The sequence below is a fragment of the Grampus griseus genome (genome assembly GCF_964374135.1).
Source record: "Grampus griseus genome assembly, chromosome: 1".
Lineage (NCBI taxonomy): Eukaryota > Metazoa > Chordata > Mammalia > Artiodactyla > Delphinidae > Grampus > Grampus griseus.
In genome coordinates, this window is record NC_139017.1 from 108,381,977 (window position 1) to 108,400,515 (window position 18,539).

Sequence of the window (18,539 nt, forward strand, 5' to 3'; positions counted from 1 at the left end):
TTTCATCACTGCTAGCTTATTTCCATGCATGATTACACTTAATCATCAAAATAAACCAAAAGATTTGTAATACCATCGTCTCTGGAGTACTGCTGAAGAAACTGAAGCGTGGAGAGGCGTAATATCAGGTGTTTCTTCCATTTTCATGCAAGTTCAGAACAGATTAGGGTGGCCTTCCAATTACAAAGCTGTGAGGGTCCCGCTTCTCCGCCCCCCGGCGCGGAGACGCTCTCTTTAAGCGGAAGCGTGTGGCCACGTGCATAGGGCGCGGCCTCCCCAAGGGAAGGGTGTGGCGAAACCCCGCCCCGAAGGCGGGATGACAGTGGGCGTAGCCTCACGCGGATCCCGTAGGATCTGTGCCGGACTGCAGCAAGCCGTAAAGAGCTCCACGAGTCGTGAAGCGGCAATGTGCGGAAGCGTTGCTTTACGACTGTTTGGACAGACGCGCCGGATCGGCGTTTTCTGCTTGCTGCTTCTCTGATCCACACGTGGGCCGCTGTCGGTGTTGTAGCCAGGAGTTCATTCCTATTGGCGTGGACCAGCCATATTGAAGGACAGAGTGGCAACGGAGGTCAAGGATCTTGAGCTGATGGATTTTGCTGCTGAAAATGAGGAGACGTCGGGAAGAGGTCTCCAGAGTGGAGCTGAAGGGGCGCGGCTAAGTCTCGAGTCAGATGGAGAGAGAGCCAGGGGCACAGTAGGGACCGAGGAGGCCGGCAGTGGAGAGACGGGGAATGGACCGACCGGAATGGGGAAGACAGGGGAAGGGGAAGAAGGAAATGGACCAAGGGCAGAGGAGATGCGAGTGGACCTAGCAGTTGTGAAGCAAGAAGTAATGGACTGGTCAGAAATGGAAGAAGGTATGCGGAATGACCAGTGGGTAAAGCAGGAGGTGGAGGATGGGCCTGAGGTGAAAGAGGAAAAACCAGGCACGTTGGAGGTGAAGCAGGAGACGGATAGTAGTTTGATGCTAAAAGAAGAGAAAGTGGAAGAACCAGAGCTAAAGGAAGAGAAAGTGAAGGTGAAGGAAGAAGTGATAGACTGGCTGGAAGTGAAGGAAGAGAAGAAAGATAGCTTGAAGATTAAAGGGGAGGAGATGTTTCTTGATCAGAACGTAAAGAAGGAGGAAATAATGGATGAAGTGTGTGTAAAAGAAGAGAAGTATTTCCCTAAAGAAGAAGTGATGGATGATACAAAGGTGAAAGAAGAGCCTCAGATAAATCCCCCAGTGGGCTCCAAGCGGAAACTGGCCATGTCAAGGTAGGGCAAGGAGATTTCCATTGGGGCAATAAAGCTGTGGAATTCTCTGTTGTCTAGACTGAAAGAAATTACACTACCAGAAGGGTGTGGAGTAATGATAAATAAGTGCCAGTTTGGGTCACTGGAGCCTGAATGATGGGGGGGAGGGCGATTGGGAAGGGAGGGTTTTGTCAGATGACAATAAATTCAGTGAAAATATGTGAGGTTGGTACTAGTGTCCAGTGGCCAAGTTAGGAAGTGAAAATTCTTGGGGCCAGAAAGCCCTTGTACCAGAATCTGGCTTGACTTAATATGCTCTTGGCTCAGTATTCTTTTGAGAGAGGATAGGTGTGAGGAAAAGTCTAATAAAACCAACAAGGATAAAGTGGAGTAAGTTAAAATTAGACAAAATACACTTGAACTCACCCAACTGTCTAGTTTCTCTATGGGTACTATGAACATTTATTGCTTTTGATTTAATTTCCTTATAGTGTGATAATGAGGCAGCATAGGAAATAAGAGTAGTCAGTTTCTTGGGATTATCACTGTCTCGAACACATTAAAACAGAAGTAGCTGTAGTTTGATTGTCAGTATCCCAAGATCCTAAAAGAACAGTTGAAGACAGATGCTGGATAATAGCATTTCTAGATTATTTTGACGCCCATTCTAGGTTGGGTGAGGAGTTGAGAAAGAAAGATTCAACTGCTACTCTCTAAATTTGCCTGGGTCTTATATCTTTTTCTGGTGTGTCTGCCTTTGAGATAAATAAACATAGCTCATGGATTGGACTTCTGGGTATGTGCACGCACACAATTGTTAACAGTGTCAATAGTTAAAAGTTAAAATATCGAATGATCTCATTCTCAGATTATAGTAGGAAAGGAAGTCAAAGTGAGATGATTTTTTTTAATTTAATACGTGTTTTCTTGAATTACATATCAGTAACAACATTGTAAATGTAGTTGTCATTTCCTAGAGGAGAATTTTCTAATGATGTTTGACAGTTATCAAGTATTTCATAAGAGTTACTTGCATCTACTTTATTCACTATGATTACATGTCTGTAAATTGATTGTGATGAGTAATTGACTCAGCATTAAAAGTTTATAAATAAACATGTAAAATTAATATTTGATAACTTATCAAGTTTCATGTGGGCTTTTGTAGATGTGAAACTTGTGGTACAGAAGAAGCAAAGTACAGATGTCCACGTTGTATGCGCTATTCCTGCAGGTATGTATGTCATTTCCTACCCTGTTATCTCTGCCTGTATCCTTTTTACCTCAAAGTGTAAAAGTACCTCCTCTTTTGTCTCTTCAGTTTGCCCTGTGTAAAGAAACACAAAGCAGAACTGACATGTAATGGAGTTCGAGATAAAACTGCATATGTTTCAATGCAACAGTTTTCTGAAATGAATCTCCTAAGTGGTAAGCCATCTCCTGCATAGCCGATTGATGCTTCCTGGCCATTGGCATATATCATTTGTTTATTTTTCTATTTCGATATTTGTAGATTATCGATTTTTGGAAGATGTGGCAAGAACAGCAGACCATATTTCTAGAGATGCTTTCTTAAAAAGACCAATAAGCAATAAACATGTAAGTATTTCTTCTACTCCCTTCCAGTTAGAATTTCTTCTAATGAATTAGATTCTTTTTTTTTTTTCACTCATCAAATATATTAAGTTACTAGGGATACAGCAGTGACCAAAACAAAGTCCTTCTCCTCATGGAGCTTGTATTGTAGCAGGAGAGACAGGAGATGAGTAGAGGAACAAATATAATTTCAGGTAACGTTAAGTGCATCTGGAAGATAGGACACAGGAAATTAAAGAAAATGAAAATGGTGTTTGTTTGCTGGGGGAGGAGGGTGTTATAAGGGTACTATTTTCCATACAGTAGTCAGGAAAGGCTTCTCTGAAAGATGACATTTAAGCAGCAGTCTGAATGATGAGAAAGAGGCAGTCATGTGAAGGTTTGGAAAAAGACTTTCCAGGTAGAGACAAAAGTAAAGAATGAGTCAGGGGCTTCCCTGGTGGCGCAGTGGTTGGGAGTCCGCCTGCCGATGCAGGGGACACAGGTTCGTGCCCCGGTCCTAGAGGATCCCACGTGCCGTGGAGCGGCTGGGCCCGTGAGCCATGGCCGCTGGGCCTGCGGGTCCAGAGCCTGTGCTCCGTGACGGGAGAGGCCACAGCAGTGAGAGGCCTGCGTACCGCAAAAAAAGAAGAAAGTCAGGGATGAAGTTAGGGTGTTTGAGGAGTTAAAAGAGGGGCAAGGTGACAAGCGTAGTTGAGTGAGGAGCATGTAGAATGTGAGGTTAAAGAAACTAGTGAGGGCTCCTAATGTATTCGAAGTAAAAATGGAAGCCATGGGTGGACATTGAGCCTGTTTGCTTTTTGAAAGATCACTCTTGCTGCTCTCTAGAAAGTGGACTTGAGTAGGCAAGAGTGGAAGATTGGAAGCTGAGAGACCAGTTATAAGGCTGTTGTTGTGGTTCTAGTCAGAGAGGATGCTGTTAGAATTATTGGGAAGTGATTACACTTCCCAGTTCCTTCAAAATTCCCAATTGAATTTTGAAGGAAGAGCTAACAGGACTTGTTTTAATATACTTAATTTTCATACTTTTCATACTTTCATCCCTTTTTCATTCCTTATGCACTATGCAAAATTAAAAACTTACATATTTGAAGTATTTTGCAACAGCCATTGTTCTAAAATAATATTATTAAATCACATCATGGAATTATGTTCATTTTTCAATACCATTTTGGTATTGGAGTTGCAGAATTTTAGTACCTTTTAAACAGTTTATTTTATTGGTGTTTTTGGTACAGACATGACATTACCCACATCTGAAAGAAAAATTACCATGCACCAAGTCTTTTTTTCCCCTCAAGCTTAATTAGACATAATTAAATTCTACTTAAAAGATAAATTACTTTTTAAAATTTTTTTTGTGAAATATGACATGCATATAAAAAAGCATAAAATAGAAATACACCTTTTTTTTTTTTGGTTACGTTGGATCTTCATTGCTGCACGTGGGCTTTCTCTAGTTGCGGCGAGCAGGGGCTAATATTCATTGCGGTGCATGGGCTTCTCATTGTGGTGGCATCTCTTGTTGCGGAGCACAGGCTCTAGGCGCATGGGCTTCGGTAGTTGTGGTGCACGGGCTCAGTAGTTGTGGCTCACGGGCTCTAGAGAGCAAGTTCAGTAGTTGTGGCGCACAGGCTTAATTGCTCCGCAGCATGTGGGATCTTCCCAGACCAGGGCTCGAACCTGCGTCCCCTGCATTGGCAGGTGGATTCTTAACCACTGCGCCACCAGGGAGGTCCAGAAATACACAATTTAATGAATAATTATGCAGTAAACATCCATTTAACTACCACCTAGGTCAAAAATAGAACATTACCAGCTTCTCCAAAGTTCCTGCCACCAGCTTATGCCCTTTCCTGAACCATTCTTACTTCTGGATTTTCTGTAATAAATGGACTCTGGGTTTTCTAAATTTTAGAAACAGTGAACACTTCTGTTTAGGAATTGTGGTTTGCTTATACATATGTTTTTCTGGGGTTTATACCTAGAAGCTGAATTGCTTTGTTGTGGCGTATGCATATCTTCAATTTGACTATACGTTACCAAAACATTTTCCAAAGTGGTGATACCAGTTTATACTCACAGTAGTGTTTAAGTGTACCTGTTGTCGCATCCTCTCCAATACTTGACTTGGTCAGAGTTTCTGAGTTTTTGTCAATTTGATGGCTGTGTTATTTTATTATGATTTTTAATTTGTAGTCTGATTCTTAAAGAGATTGAGCACCTTTCAAATATTTTATTGGCCAATTGGATATTCTTCTTTGTGGTATGCCTGTTAAGTCTTTTGTTCATCTTTTCATTCGTCAGTTGTTTTTTCTTACTGGTTTGTAGTAATTCTTTGTATTTTTAGATGCTAGTTGTTAGTTGGTTGTATGTGTTGTAAATTCCTTCTTTCATTCTGTGGCTTGTCTTTTTACTCTCTTTAGTGTTTTATGGTAAACAGATGTTCCTAATTTTCATGTAGTAAAAATTGTTGTATGTTTCCTTTATAGTTAATAGTTTTATGAGTTTATAAAGAAATCCTTCCCTACCTTGTTATGAAGCTATTCTCCTGTAACTTCTCTAAAAGCTTTACAGTGTTGCATCTCCCATTTATGTCTGTAAACATGGAATTGATTTTTGTCTAGCATGTCAAGTGGAGGTCCTATGTAATTTTCCACATGGATAATCTACTTTTTCTAGCATCATTTATTGAAAAAATTCATCCTTTCCCTACTGCACTGCAGGACCATCTTTGTCATATATCAAGCATCCATATATGCTTGGGTCAGTTTCTGGCCTGTCTGTTCATTCTGGTGGTCCTCTTATCTATCCACACCAATGCTCAATACTCTAAACTATTGTAGTCTTTTACTGAAACTCACTGAAAAAGTAAGTCCTCCCACTTCATTCATTTTTTAGAATATAGCCATTTTTCTAGAATATTTTCTGGAGTATTTTCTAAACTATGGCTGTGGCTCTTTGTAATTTTATACAAATATGAAAAATCAGCCTATTGATTGTACAGTCCTACCTTCCCCACCTGGGAATTTTGATTGGGGTTGCATTTATTTTGTAGAGTTACTTGAGTGATTGGATTTTACAGCATTGAATGTTTAAATCCTTGACTGTTGTATCTCTGCATTTATTTGGTTCTTTAACATCTCTACAACTTTCTCAGTGAAGGTCTTGTATATTTCTTATTAGATTTATTCTTGGGCACTTTATTTTTTCATACTATTTTAAGTAGTGTTTTCTTTTTAATGTTTTATTATCTCTTTGCTGGTATTTAGGAATGAGATATTTTTGTTGTCTATTTTATAGTAGTAACCATATTAAAGTCTGTCCCAATACCTCATCTATAGATTCTTTGAGATTTTCTCTATAAACAGTTCACCACAATTTGTTTCTATCCTTCTGTCCTTGTTCTTTTATCTCTTTTTCTTGCCTTATTTGGTATAGCTAGGACTTCCAAGAATGTCAAATAGTGCTGATGATAGTAGATATTTATGTTGTAAGTAGAAGTGCATCCCTAGGTTTGATGATTTGCTGAAAGGATTCACAGGATGCAACATACAGTTGTACTCATGGCTAAAATTTATTACAGTGAAAGGATACAGAGCAAAATTAGCAAAAGGAAAAAGTATATGGGGCAAAGTCTGTAGGAATCCAGCCACAAGCTTCCCAAAGTCCTCTTCTATTGGAGTCACATCGTACGCAGTTAATTCCTCGGGCAATGGGTTATGATAATTAATGTTTGAAGTTATTGTCTACCAGGGAAACTCACTGCCCAAGGTTTTTATTGGGGGCTGATCGCAGAAACACCCTCGCCCTAGCACTTGCCAAATTCCATACTCCCAGAAGGGAAGCAGATAAAACCACATTTTCGTGCAATTTCAGCACAGTGAACCACTCTTATCATTTTAGGAAAAGTTTTATGTCAGTTTTGGGTCCATTTACCAGTCAGTCAAGTTCCCAGACACCAGCCAAGAGCCAATCTTGCCAACAGAACTTTCTAAGGATAACAGTCTCGGGCCTGGTATATTAACTGTTCTGTACATCTTTGTTTCATAACTCCTGATCATAGAGGGAAAAGTTTCAAGATTTCACCATGATGTTTGCTTTTAAATTTTTTGTAGATACAGTTTGATATTTAGATTAAAGAAGTTCTGTTCCTAGTTTGCTAACAGATGTTAACATGAATGGTGGTTATATTTTATCAAATGCTTTTTCTGTATTTGATTATTTCTTCTTTTAATATATAATATTCTAGTATGAATAATAATCTTTTAATCAATTTTCTATTGTAAGTTAAACTTGCATGGTATATTATTATCATACCCTGCTTTTTATACTTTGCAGAATTCAGTTGTATTATGTATATGTACACATTATCCATTCATTCATTTTTGCATTTCTGTCCGAGTGAAATGACTTCTGATTTTCCTTTTTGGTATTCTTAGGTTTCTATATCATTGTGATTTTAGTTTCATAAAATTATTTGGGAATGCTCCCATTTTGGTCCTGGATACATTAACTAACATTGGGATTATTTCTTCCATGGGAGTTTGGTAAAATTTATTAATGGGCTTCTGAAGTTTATTCTTTACTGTTTATTGGACTATTTAGGTTTTCTCTGTCTTCTTGAGTCATTGTTAGTAGACTACATTTTTCTAAGAATTTTTCCGTTTTACCTAAATTTTCAAATGCATTGGCATAAAGTTCTTCATATTTTCTTTTACATGTCTGTAGAAGTTGTATTATCATTTGTGATAATCCTTATTTGTGTCCTCTTCTTTTCTAGATCAGTTGCTATTGTGAATTCCTTTTCTATTTTGTTAATGTGTCCTCTTGACTTTTGTTATATCCTTTTATATTTTTAGCTTAATTGCATTGTGGTCAGAGAACATATTTTTTTCTGAGTTCATTCTTTTAAAATACGTTAAGACTTGTGTTTATGGCCCAGCATGTGGTCAGATTTTGTAATCTCTGTTTGCTTGGGAAAGAAAAATTATTCTGCATTTGCTAAATCTAGTATTCTAAATATATTCCTTTTAGGTCAGATTTGTTAATTATGTTGTTCAAATTATTTATAGTGCTACTGGGTTTTTTTTGTTTTTTGTCTGTTTTTCTATCAGTTACTGAGAGAGGTGTGTTCACATTTCCCAATAGATAAAATCAAAAGGATTTGTATGTTTCTCCTTGTGGTTCAGTTAGCTTTGCTTCATACGCTTTAAGGCTAAATTATTAGATGCATACTTCAGGAAATTCTTGGTGTATTTAACCTCTGGCATTATGATGTGACCCTTTTTGTCTCAAGCTTTTTGTGTACTTTATCTGGTATTGAACTATTTCAGTCCTTTGGTTGGTATTTGCATGGTGTATTTTGTCCCTTACTTTTACTTTAGGCCTTTTTGTATCTTTATGTTCTGGGTGTACCTTTTCAAAGTACCATATAATTGGGTTCCAGTTTTTCTCCATTCTGACAGTCTGGAACTTTTAACTGAATCATCAAATTCATTTACTTTTTAATAAAATTACCTATATATTTGACTTTAAATGTGTCACCTTACTTGTGCTATTTCTCCACTTGCTTTGTTTTGTTTTGTTCTTTTTCTTCTTGTCTTTTGGACTAATTGAGTAATTTCTTATCATTTGAATTTTTCTTTTATCAGTTTAGAACTTATATATCCTTTTTCTATCCTTTCATTGGTTAGGCTAGACATTGCATGCATACTTCATTTATCAGTATCTAAAGTTAATCAGTACCTTAAGCCAGTACTTAAACAATGCAATGACCTTAGAACTGGAGTTGGCAAACTTCTTCTGTAAAGAGTCAGATAGTAAACCTTTTTTTCAAACCTTATGGTTTCTGTCACAACTACTCAACTCTGCCACTGTAGCAAAAAAGCAGCCATGAATAATACATAAGCAAATGCACAGGGCTGTATTCCAACAAAATTTGTTTATAAAAATAGGCAGCAGGCAGGATTTGGCCCTAGTTTGCCAGCAGTTACCTTAGAACACTTAAATTCCATTTAACGCTCTACTGACTTTTCGTATTGTTTTCAGGTATTTAAATTGTCTTTTTTGTTTCAATCTCCATACAATAATTACTGTTTTATCCAGTCAGTGTTTGTTTTGGTTTATCTTCATATTTCCCACTTTCTTTGCTCTTTATTTTTTCTGCCATCATCTTAGACTTTCTGTCTGAGAGATCACTTTCTACCTCAAGTAGATCTTTTAGAATGTCCTTTAGAGAGAGTTTGCTGGTTGCCACCTCTTAGATTACTCTATTGGCATTTAAATCACTCTTAAATGATTTTTGTCTATAGAATTCTGGGTTCAGAATTACTCTTCCATTGTCTATGGCTTCCATTTTTATTGTTGTAAAGTCATTTGTCATTTTTAACTGCCTTTGAAATATTTTTTCTCTGAATGCATTCTTTTTATTGTTGGTCTTCTGCATTTTTTACTATACTGTGAAAATGCACCTTTCTTTTTATTTATCTTACTTGAGAATTATTAGATTTATTGAATCAGTGGAGTGTCTTTCAACAATTATAGGAAATTATCAGCTCATTTCTATTAAAATATTACTTGTGCTTTATTCATTCTCTCTTCTTCTAAAACTACCATTAAATGTGGCTTAGGCCTTCTCCCTATATCACACTTACCCCTTAACCTCTCCTGATTTTGTCATCTTTTTTATCTCTAATGCAAAATTTTAGTTTGGCTTATTTAAATATCTGCTGAGTCACTTTTTATAGTTTCTCTTCACTGCACATATTTTCAGGCTTTCTTTTATTCCTTTAAATTTTGCAGAGCAGTTCTGTAATCTGTGTATGATTTTTTTAGTGTCTGAATATATAGGGAGCTCTCTCAGCTACATCTTTTTTCTCTTTTGGTTCCAGTACACTGAGCCTTGTTTTCTTATATTGTTTATACTTTTTTGTTTTTTGTTGAGTACTGCTTTTTTTTTTTTCCTTTAAATATTATTTGTGGGAATTTTTTGAAAGTTAGAAGAAACAGGCCTTCCTTTATTCTACCAGGTACCTAAGAACATTGCAGATCTGGACTATCGTAAACTAAGTTGAAGGTTTAAGACTGTGTTAACCAAACAAGCAAGGCAAATCATTTCATGGGCTAGCATGGGCTCAACCAACCTACATGATCCATGGAGAACACATGTCAGAGCTAGAATTCTCATATCCCATTTTGTACATCCTACATCAGTGGCTACTTGAAGTTAAGCCTTGTACTAGGCAGTGCCATAGTTCCTCCCTGAATGAAGCTACCTGACTAGTAATAGAAACAGGCATATATATATATATATAGCTAACTATGGTATGAAACCATCAGTAAAAAAAGAAAGAACTGTATAGGTAATCCCTGTGATTGCTAAAACCTGTATTTTTTAAATCCCCATAAAATTCTTCTTTTGGCTTATAGAGTATATGGTTAAAATCACAGGCTCTGGAATTAGACAGACCTGGATTTGAATGTAGGCTTTACGTCTCAGAAATAGCTGAAATAGCAGAAATGGGAGTAATAATAGTACCTGCCTCATAGTATTGTGAGGATTAAATGAGACATTGCTGTTTAGGGCAGTTTGTGAAACATAAGTACTCAATAAATCTTAACTATTATGTTTTGAACATTGTTTTACGTGCTTTTGGAATTTAAGGCATTTTAATATTAATTTGCCTATTTGTTTCTGGTTGTTAGATGTACTTTATGAAAAATCGTGCTCGAAAGCAAGGTATTAACTTAAAACTTCTACCCAATGGATTCACCAAAAGGAAAGAAAATTCAACATTTTTTGATAAGAAGTAAGTGTCTGACTTCTTTCTTAGTATATCAGATGTTCTGATTTGATTAGGAACATCTTTTAAGGTTTGGTTTACTATAGAACATTGCTACTTAAAGTGTGGTCTGTGAGGTGTTTGTTATTGGTACAGGACAAGATGATTGCACAAATTGGAAATAAACATTTAGGAACTTATGCTAATTTTATGTCATGTGACTTTAATAACATTTTGGGTTTGGGGTGTGTGTGTGTGTATGTGGTGAGAGATGGAGAGAGAGAGAAGAGAGTGTGTGTACATGTCTGTCCTTCTCTCTGAGATCTAAGATACCGTGAAAGTATTTCAGAAGCTTCAAGTACAAAGCAATAAGTCAAAGCAGAATTCCTGCATATTTTTAACCAGAGCAGCTTGGCTTTTATAATCCTTTTACTTTGGGATTCCAAATAGAATTTCATTTGAGAGCCAGTGATGGAGAAGAAGGGGAACTTGGAAAACATTTAGTCTGTAGTGAATCTGTGAATACAGATAATACATTAGAGATGAGTTTCCTGCTCTCTGAAAAGTGCTGGTTCAAAAAGGCCCCAGTAGTACAGAAAAGAACAGTATCCCAAAGTACTATAACTAGCCCACTAAATTATTGGATAATACCTTTCAAAAGTCAACATTCTGGATTTAGAGTCAAAAAACCTGAGTGAGTCCTCCCCGCTTCAGCCTCTTAGTAACTGTGAGGCCTTGAGCAAATTACTTCTTTTCTCCGGGCTCCATCGGCATAATGGTGGGGGTTGTACTAGGTAAACTGTAAGGTTCCCTCACAATTTTACTACATAAATTGAAGAGTCAGAATGATCAGAATTATTCTAATAAACCTTCCATCTTTTCAGAAGATATTATATTATTAGAGAATGGTGTTATCCACTTATTTTATATGTTTCAAGACAAATATTTGTAAAGGTGGTTTTCCCTTTTTTTGGTTGGTTTCTAGGAGTAAAGTAATACTTTGCATTTATCAAATATGAGATGATTCTTTTGTGTATTTTGAAACTGACATATTTAGAAATAGACATAATTTGTTTGAAATTTAAGATAACTGGTTTGTGCCGTCTGAAATATAAAATGTATTCCTGTTTTATGAAAGAAACCATTCAGAATGGTTTTACTACTAATATAGCCTCAAAATTTTAATTTTGGGGTCTTTAGACACATGAATGTATGTGGGAAGTTTTTTCCAAGAATACTACATTTGTTGTATTTTCTGGGCTTAGAACACAAATTTATACTGTTATTTTGGAACACCTCAGATCTCTGAAATGGCAAATTGGACTCTTCTTGCATTATGCCTTTTACTCATGAATTTACAATGATTTGGGCTTGATTTTCTTATATTTTTAGTGTCTTCCCATGCGGAGCTTAGCAACATAGTACACAGTAGACTTTAGAGTCAATTTCTTAGCTGCTTTCACATCTGTAAAATGGAGCTAATGATAGCTACTGTGTAGTTGTGACCTTAGTGTATTAATTTACCTAGACACTAACTGGAGTGTAGGAAGGAATCAGCATATAGTAGCAATTGTAAAAGTAATACATCCTCATCATAAAAAAAATTAAAGGAAAAATAGCACCTTTAATTCCACTACGCAGAGACAACCACTGATAATATTTTATGTTTTCTTCTAATCATGTGTCCTTTTTTCAATTAATAAAGTAAAACATAATATTAAATACTTATATAAAAGTATAAAAAGTTACATGACTCTCCTCAAGTTAAACATTATTCATCTATGTGAATAAAGGCACACACTTTTTTCTACAGCTAGCTTTTTTCTATTTAACAATATATTATGGACATCTTACTTGTTAATGCAAATCTACCTCACTTTGTTTAAGTAGTATATTTCAACTATGACTATATCCTAATTTATTTATTCCTATATTCATGAACATTTTTAGCTAATTTCTAGATTTTAATTATTACAAATAATGCTGTTATAAACATCCTTGAATAAATTGTTTTGTGTGCTTATGTGACTTTTTCTGTATGATCAATTCCTAGAAAGTGGAATTACTGGGTCAGAGACTACATGCATTTATACTTTTGAAGGAAACTCCAAATTGTCCTCCCCAAAAAAGTACCACTTCGTACCTTCCACAAAAATGTATGAGTGCCTATTTTAGTTATACTGCACTTTAATTGAATATTAGACTTTTTTGCATATCTGATTAGACGTTAAACAGTTGAATTTTTTCATTTAATGTGCCTGCTTATATCTCATCTTGATCTGTTGCATGCATTGTAAATGTTTTCACCAGTCTTTTCACCCTTAATTTTGTCTTCCAGTCATTTTTGATGCATTTTAAAGAGTTGTAAAAAAAATTCTATAAAACATAGAGACAGTAAAATGGAGTAGTTAAGAGCACAAACTGGAGCTAGGCTGCCTGGGTTCAGATTTCTAACCAGCTGCTTCCTAGCCATGTGATGTTAAGCTAAGCCACCTAACTTTTTGTGCTTCAGTTTCCTCATCTATAAAGTAGGGCTAGTAATAATAAACTAGGGATAAGCCAGTTTTCATTTCCATTTGTAGTAAATGAGAATACCTGTTTAAACATCTCACTAGCACTGAGTTGTCTCTTTTTTTAAAAAATTTTGTTGCTATTTTGGAAAGTGGAAATGATATTTTGTTTTAATTTGATTTTATTTAATTGCTACTTAGATATGGAATATTTGGCCACATGTTTCAGAATAATATCTTAAAATTCAAGAGTGAAGTTTGACTTAATCCAATCTGTGGTAGTAAGATGATCTTTCATTCTTATAACTATTTTGGTGAAATAAATAATTGAAATCTATGGAACCAAATTTTTCTATTTGTTCTTTGTTAAATTGCCCATTATTATTTATAAATGGAAAATGCCACGAACTGAATTTAAAATGTCTGTGTTTGGATGTTTGATGAATAGTAAAGCATTAAGGTGAATTCCCTGTTAGTTGATAGCCATACTTAGAATATTCTGCTTAGTTGGTTGATAGCTTGGAAATCTCTTTAGTGTGTTCCTATATTTTGTTCATTCTTGTTCAGCATTTTCATCAGTGATTTAGATCATGATTTCTTATCTTGGCACTGTGATGTTTTGAGCCACAGAGTTCTTTGTCGTGAGTGGCTGGCGTGTGTATTATAGGATGTTTAGCAGCATCCCTGGCTTCTACTGACTAGATTTTGGTCACACACACACACACACACACACATCCTCTGGGATGGGGGCAGTGGGGAGAGGCAAAATTTGAGAGCCACTGATTTAGATGAATACGGAAGACATACTTATTGAACTTGATGTTTGGCAAGATCAGGATTGCAGAAAATTTTGATTGCTAAAAGGTGATATATAAGTAGCAAGATAAATATATATGGTCCTGTACTTAACTCTTAGGGGGGGAAAGTGAAGAAAGGCATTTAGAAGTACCTTTTTTGTGATATCTGTGTTTTCTCAGACATTCATGTGAAAACGATAAAAATTTTAGATGATCGTAGTGTTATTTGCTGGAAGGAGGGAAGAAGAGGATGCTACATCTTATCAAAGAATTATTTTTACCTCCCACATCGCCAGTATTGTGTTTTTAAGAGACTTGTTTTCAATGCTTTTTTAAACTTTCAAAAGTGGTTAAGGTTTTGACTGAGGTAAACCTGAATTTGAATATTGCCTCTACCTATGGTTCACGTTAGGTGACCTCAGGCAAGAGCGAATTTACTGGGTTGTTGAGGGGAGTAAATGAAATAATACCTAAATTAATACCTGGCACTTAGTAGATAATGTGCAATGATAATAAACGATCTGCATTCTCTTACTGGAAATCTTTGAGGATATGTTATGTTTACTATATTATATTCATCCCTAGTAGGTCTGGGGCAGCATTATATAATCAAACAATACTATTTCTGCAGTGAAACCTACAAATGTTTACATTTTAATGGGAAAATAATGACTGTAAATGAGATCAGTCAGGTTTCTGCTGCTGGAGGAGTTATGAAAATTTTTCAATTTCAGAGATTCAGGGTTTGGAATTGTTCGTATGCAATCTTGGTCCTGTACTAAGATAATTACTCCCTAGGTATTAAATTATTCCTTTGTTTGTTTAAGCAGCTTGAGCTACAGTATACACAAAAACTCAAATTGAAGTTCTTAAAAATTAAATGTTCCACAATGTTCATTGCAGCACTATTTACAATAGCCAGGACATGGAAGCAACCTAAGTGTCCATCGACAGATGAATGGATAAAGAAGATGTGGCACATATATGCAATGGAATATTACTCAGCCATAAAAAGAAATGAAATTGAGTTATTTGTAGTGAGGTGGACGGACCTAGAGTCTGTCATACAGAGTGAAGTAAGTCGGAAAGAGAAAAACAAATACCGTATGCTAACACATATATATGGAACCTAAAAAAAAAAAGAAAAAATGGTTCTGATGAACCTAGGGGCAGGACAGGAATAAAGACGCAGACGTAGAGAATGGACTTGAGGACACGGGGAAGGGGAAGTGGGACGAAGTGAGAGAGTAGCACTGACATATATACACTACTAAATGTAAAGTAGATAGCTAGTGGGAAGCAGCTGCATTGCACAGGGAGATCAGCTCAGTGCTTTGTGACCACCTAGAGGGGTGGGATAGGGAGGGTGGGAGGGAGACGCAAGAGGGAGGAGATATGGGGATATATGTATACATACAGCTGATTCACTTTGTTATACAGCAGAAACTAACACAACATTATAAAGCAATTATACTCCAATAAAGATGTTAAAAAAAAATTAAATGTTCCAGTGGTAACTTTTGAGCATTCTGAGTGAAGAATTCTTTGTGGTGTTTTTGTAACTTTTCTGTAAAGTTTGAAATTACTTGAAAATAAAACGTTTTTTAAAAACAATTAAATAGCCCCATATGAAGTGTGACTAAAGCACATTCTGCTTGAATTACCTCTGTAGGACTAACAGCAGGTTATGTGGTAACAAGTGCATTAGGTACCTTAGAATCATAGGTTCATTTTAAGCCAGGCATCCTTTATGGTAGGAGTTTTTGACCAGTATGACTTCAAATCTCTTAAAATCATATGCAAAATTATGTGATATGTGAATTTTTCTAAGACTAGGAACCATAATTTTCATTTTATAGTCAAAGTGGGATATAACACTAACCAGCCTGTGATGTCAAAAGTGTATTTAATATCAGTAGCAACAAATTTTAGAGGACTGGTGAATTTGCTGAAATGTCATAATGGATAACTTTAATGAACAAAGAAAAGTTAAGGGATGCTTATATTAAGAATAAGTTGAGCCAATACGGAAAAGACATTCTCTGTTAAAAATAGAGGAGCTTAGTAAGGAAATGTGTGCAATATAAGGCTCCCCTACTTATTTTATAGCAGATCCCAAACTACTTCTTTTAAATTGTGACTCTTTCAAAGGTAACTTCTCTGCCTCATCTCTTACGTGGGGCATGTAACTTGATGTTTACTTTCACCCAATGTTAATCAAAAACTATTGAAAGAAATATGAAAGATCTCTATGAAGAAAACTTAAATTCTACTGAATGGCTTAAAAGAGTTGAACAAATGGGGGGAAAGGACCATGTTATTAAGAGACTCAATATTATAGAAATAACTTTTATTTCTTAAATGAATGATCTTTAAATCTGATATCCCAATGAAAATATTAATGGGATTTTGTTTGGTTTTGATTTCGGATTTTTAAATTTTTTTTTTGGAGAAGGAAAGGATTCATGATAAAAATGACTTAAGTTCATTTGCAAGAGTAAACATGGGAGAAGCACCAGGAGAACCTGGGAAAAGAAAGTAATAAGGCTGGACTCATTAAAATGTATGAAATTTTAATAAAGTTTTATGGTGTTGATGTAGAAATGAACAGTTAGTTCAGATAACAGAGAATAGACATGAGGCTATTTGGCACTCTAGTATATGATCAGATAGTATTTCAAATTAATACAGAGAATGACTTATTCAATAAGTGGGGTTGAGACTGTTTGCCATTTGACAGTTTTTTGTTTTTTTTTTTTTTTTTTTTTTTACGGTACACATGCATCTCACTGCTGTGGCCTCTCCCGTTGCAGAGCACAGGCTCCGGACATGCAGGGTCAGCGGCCATGGCTCATGGGCCTAGCCACTCTGCGGCATGTGGGATCTTCCCGGACCGGGGCACGAACCCGTGTCCCCTGCATCGGCAGGCAGACTCTCAACCACTGCGCCACCAGGGAAGCCCCATTTGACAGTTTTTTTACTGGAACTTCCAGGTGGAATTAAAATCTTTTTCTTCCCGTTTTATTGAGATATAATTGACATACAGCACTGTATAAGTGTAAGGTGTACAGCATAGTCGTTTGATTTACATATATCATGAAGTGATTATCACAATAAATTTCATGAACATCCGTCATCTCATAGATACAAAATTAAAGAAATAGAAAAAAAATTTTTTTCTTGTGATGAGAGTGCTTGGGATTTACTCTTTGAACAACTTTCATACATAACACACAACAATCTTGATTATATTTACCATGTTGTATATTACATCCCTAGTATTTATTTATCTTATAACTGGAAGTTTGTACCTTTTGACTACCTTTGTCCAATTCCCCCTCCTCCCCTCTCTCTGGTAACCAGAAATCTGATCTCTTTTTCTATGAATAAGTTTATTTTTGAAGAATAAGTGACCTACAACATTATGTTAGTAAAATCTTAAACTTAAAATGAAATTTAAAATATGGGAATATTTTCATAATTTTGATGAGAGGAACATCCCATCCAAAGCCATAAAAGAAAAAAACTAAATTTACATAATTTTTTTTTAAAAATTGGCCAAAAAAGACCATAATAAAATCAAGACTACCAGACCCGCTTCCAAAAAAAATCTTAAAACATATATGACAGTGCTTATGCATTAATAAAAAGACTAGTAACTAATTAGGAAAAGGGGCAAAGGATAAGAATAGATGGTCATAGAAAGATGTATACATATACATACACACACAATATGTGTCTGACAAGCATATATTAACAATATCTGATATAATGAAGGTATGAGCTAGCCAGACCATTTTCTTCTTCCACTGTTCTTGAGGGTAAAACTTAGGTGTCATTTTAGAAGACAATATTTCTAAAAATGTTATACCTGCCTACTCAAGGAATTTAGCCTCAAATGTATTAGTACAGTTCACAGAGATATATGTACATGTATATCTATTGCAACATTGTTTTTAATAGTGTAAAAACTGGCAACAGCTTCGAGTAGCCCTCAGTACTGGGCTGAGCTAAGTTAATAATGATGCCTTCATAGAGTGGAATTCTATGCAACCATTAAACAAACACAGTTAGATACAGATGTATTGTCATGGAATGACATCCATGATATTGAGTATGTTCAGTTAAAAAATAATGTTGGAGTTTAAATAGTTGTCTGAAAGATATGAAGCTCACGTTTCCTATTGATGTAAAATTTACAGGCGATAAAATGCACAAATCTTAAGTGTATATTTGTTGAGTTTTGACAAATGCATATACCAGTATAACCCAGTCCCTGTAAATATATAAAATATTACCATCACCCAAGAAAGGTTTTTCCTAGTTATCTCCTCTCCTCCTCAGATAACCTATTCTAATTTTCACCCTGAAGATGAATTTTGCCTGTTTTAAAATTTCATATATATGAATCATATAGGTCACCCTTACTTTTGAATGATAGTTTAGCTGAATATGAAGTATCTCAAGTTGACATTTATTTTAGTACTTCAGTTTATTTATTCCACTGTTTTCTTACTTCTTTTGCCATTATTGAGAACACTGATGTTTTATACAATCTTTCTATGTCAATTGCTTTTAAGTTCTTCACTTTTGTCTTTGGGGTGATTTATCTT

The 18,539-nt window shown here is 35.7% G+C and overlaps 1 protein-coding gene and 1 long non-coding RNA gene across 2 annotated transcripts in view; one reads left to right on the top strand and one right to left on the bottom strand.

Moving 5' to 3' along the window:
- Positions 1 to 233, bottom strand: part of LOC309819534 — a 52,054-nt gene extending 51,821 nt beyond the window's left edge. The window contains exon 1 of the long non-coding RNA XR_014296435.1: positions 74 to 233. This is a non-coding gene — a long non-coding RNA (uncharacterized lncRNA). The remainder of the gene's footprint in view (positions 1 to 73) is intronic.
- A 212-nt stretch (positions 234 to 445) lies between these two features.
- ZNHIT6 (zinc finger HIT-type containing 6) overlaps positions 446 to 18,539 on the top strand; it is a 55,148-nt gene continuing 37,054 nt past the window's right edge. The window contains exons 1-5 of the mRNA XM_082669800.1: positions 446 to 1,260; positions 2,408 to 2,473; positions 2,561 to 2,667; positions 2,753 to 2,838; positions 10,543 to 10,646. Of these exons, the coding sequence (XP_082525926.1) occupies positions 590 to 1,260; positions 2,408 to 2,473; positions 2,561 to 2,667; positions 2,753 to 2,838; positions 10,543 to 10,646 (1,034 nt within the window). The 5' untranslated portion in view covers positions 446 to 589. The remainder of the gene's footprint in view (positions 1,261 to 2,407; positions 2,474 to 2,560; positions 2,668 to 2,752; positions 2,839 to 10,542; positions 10,647 to 18,539) is intronic.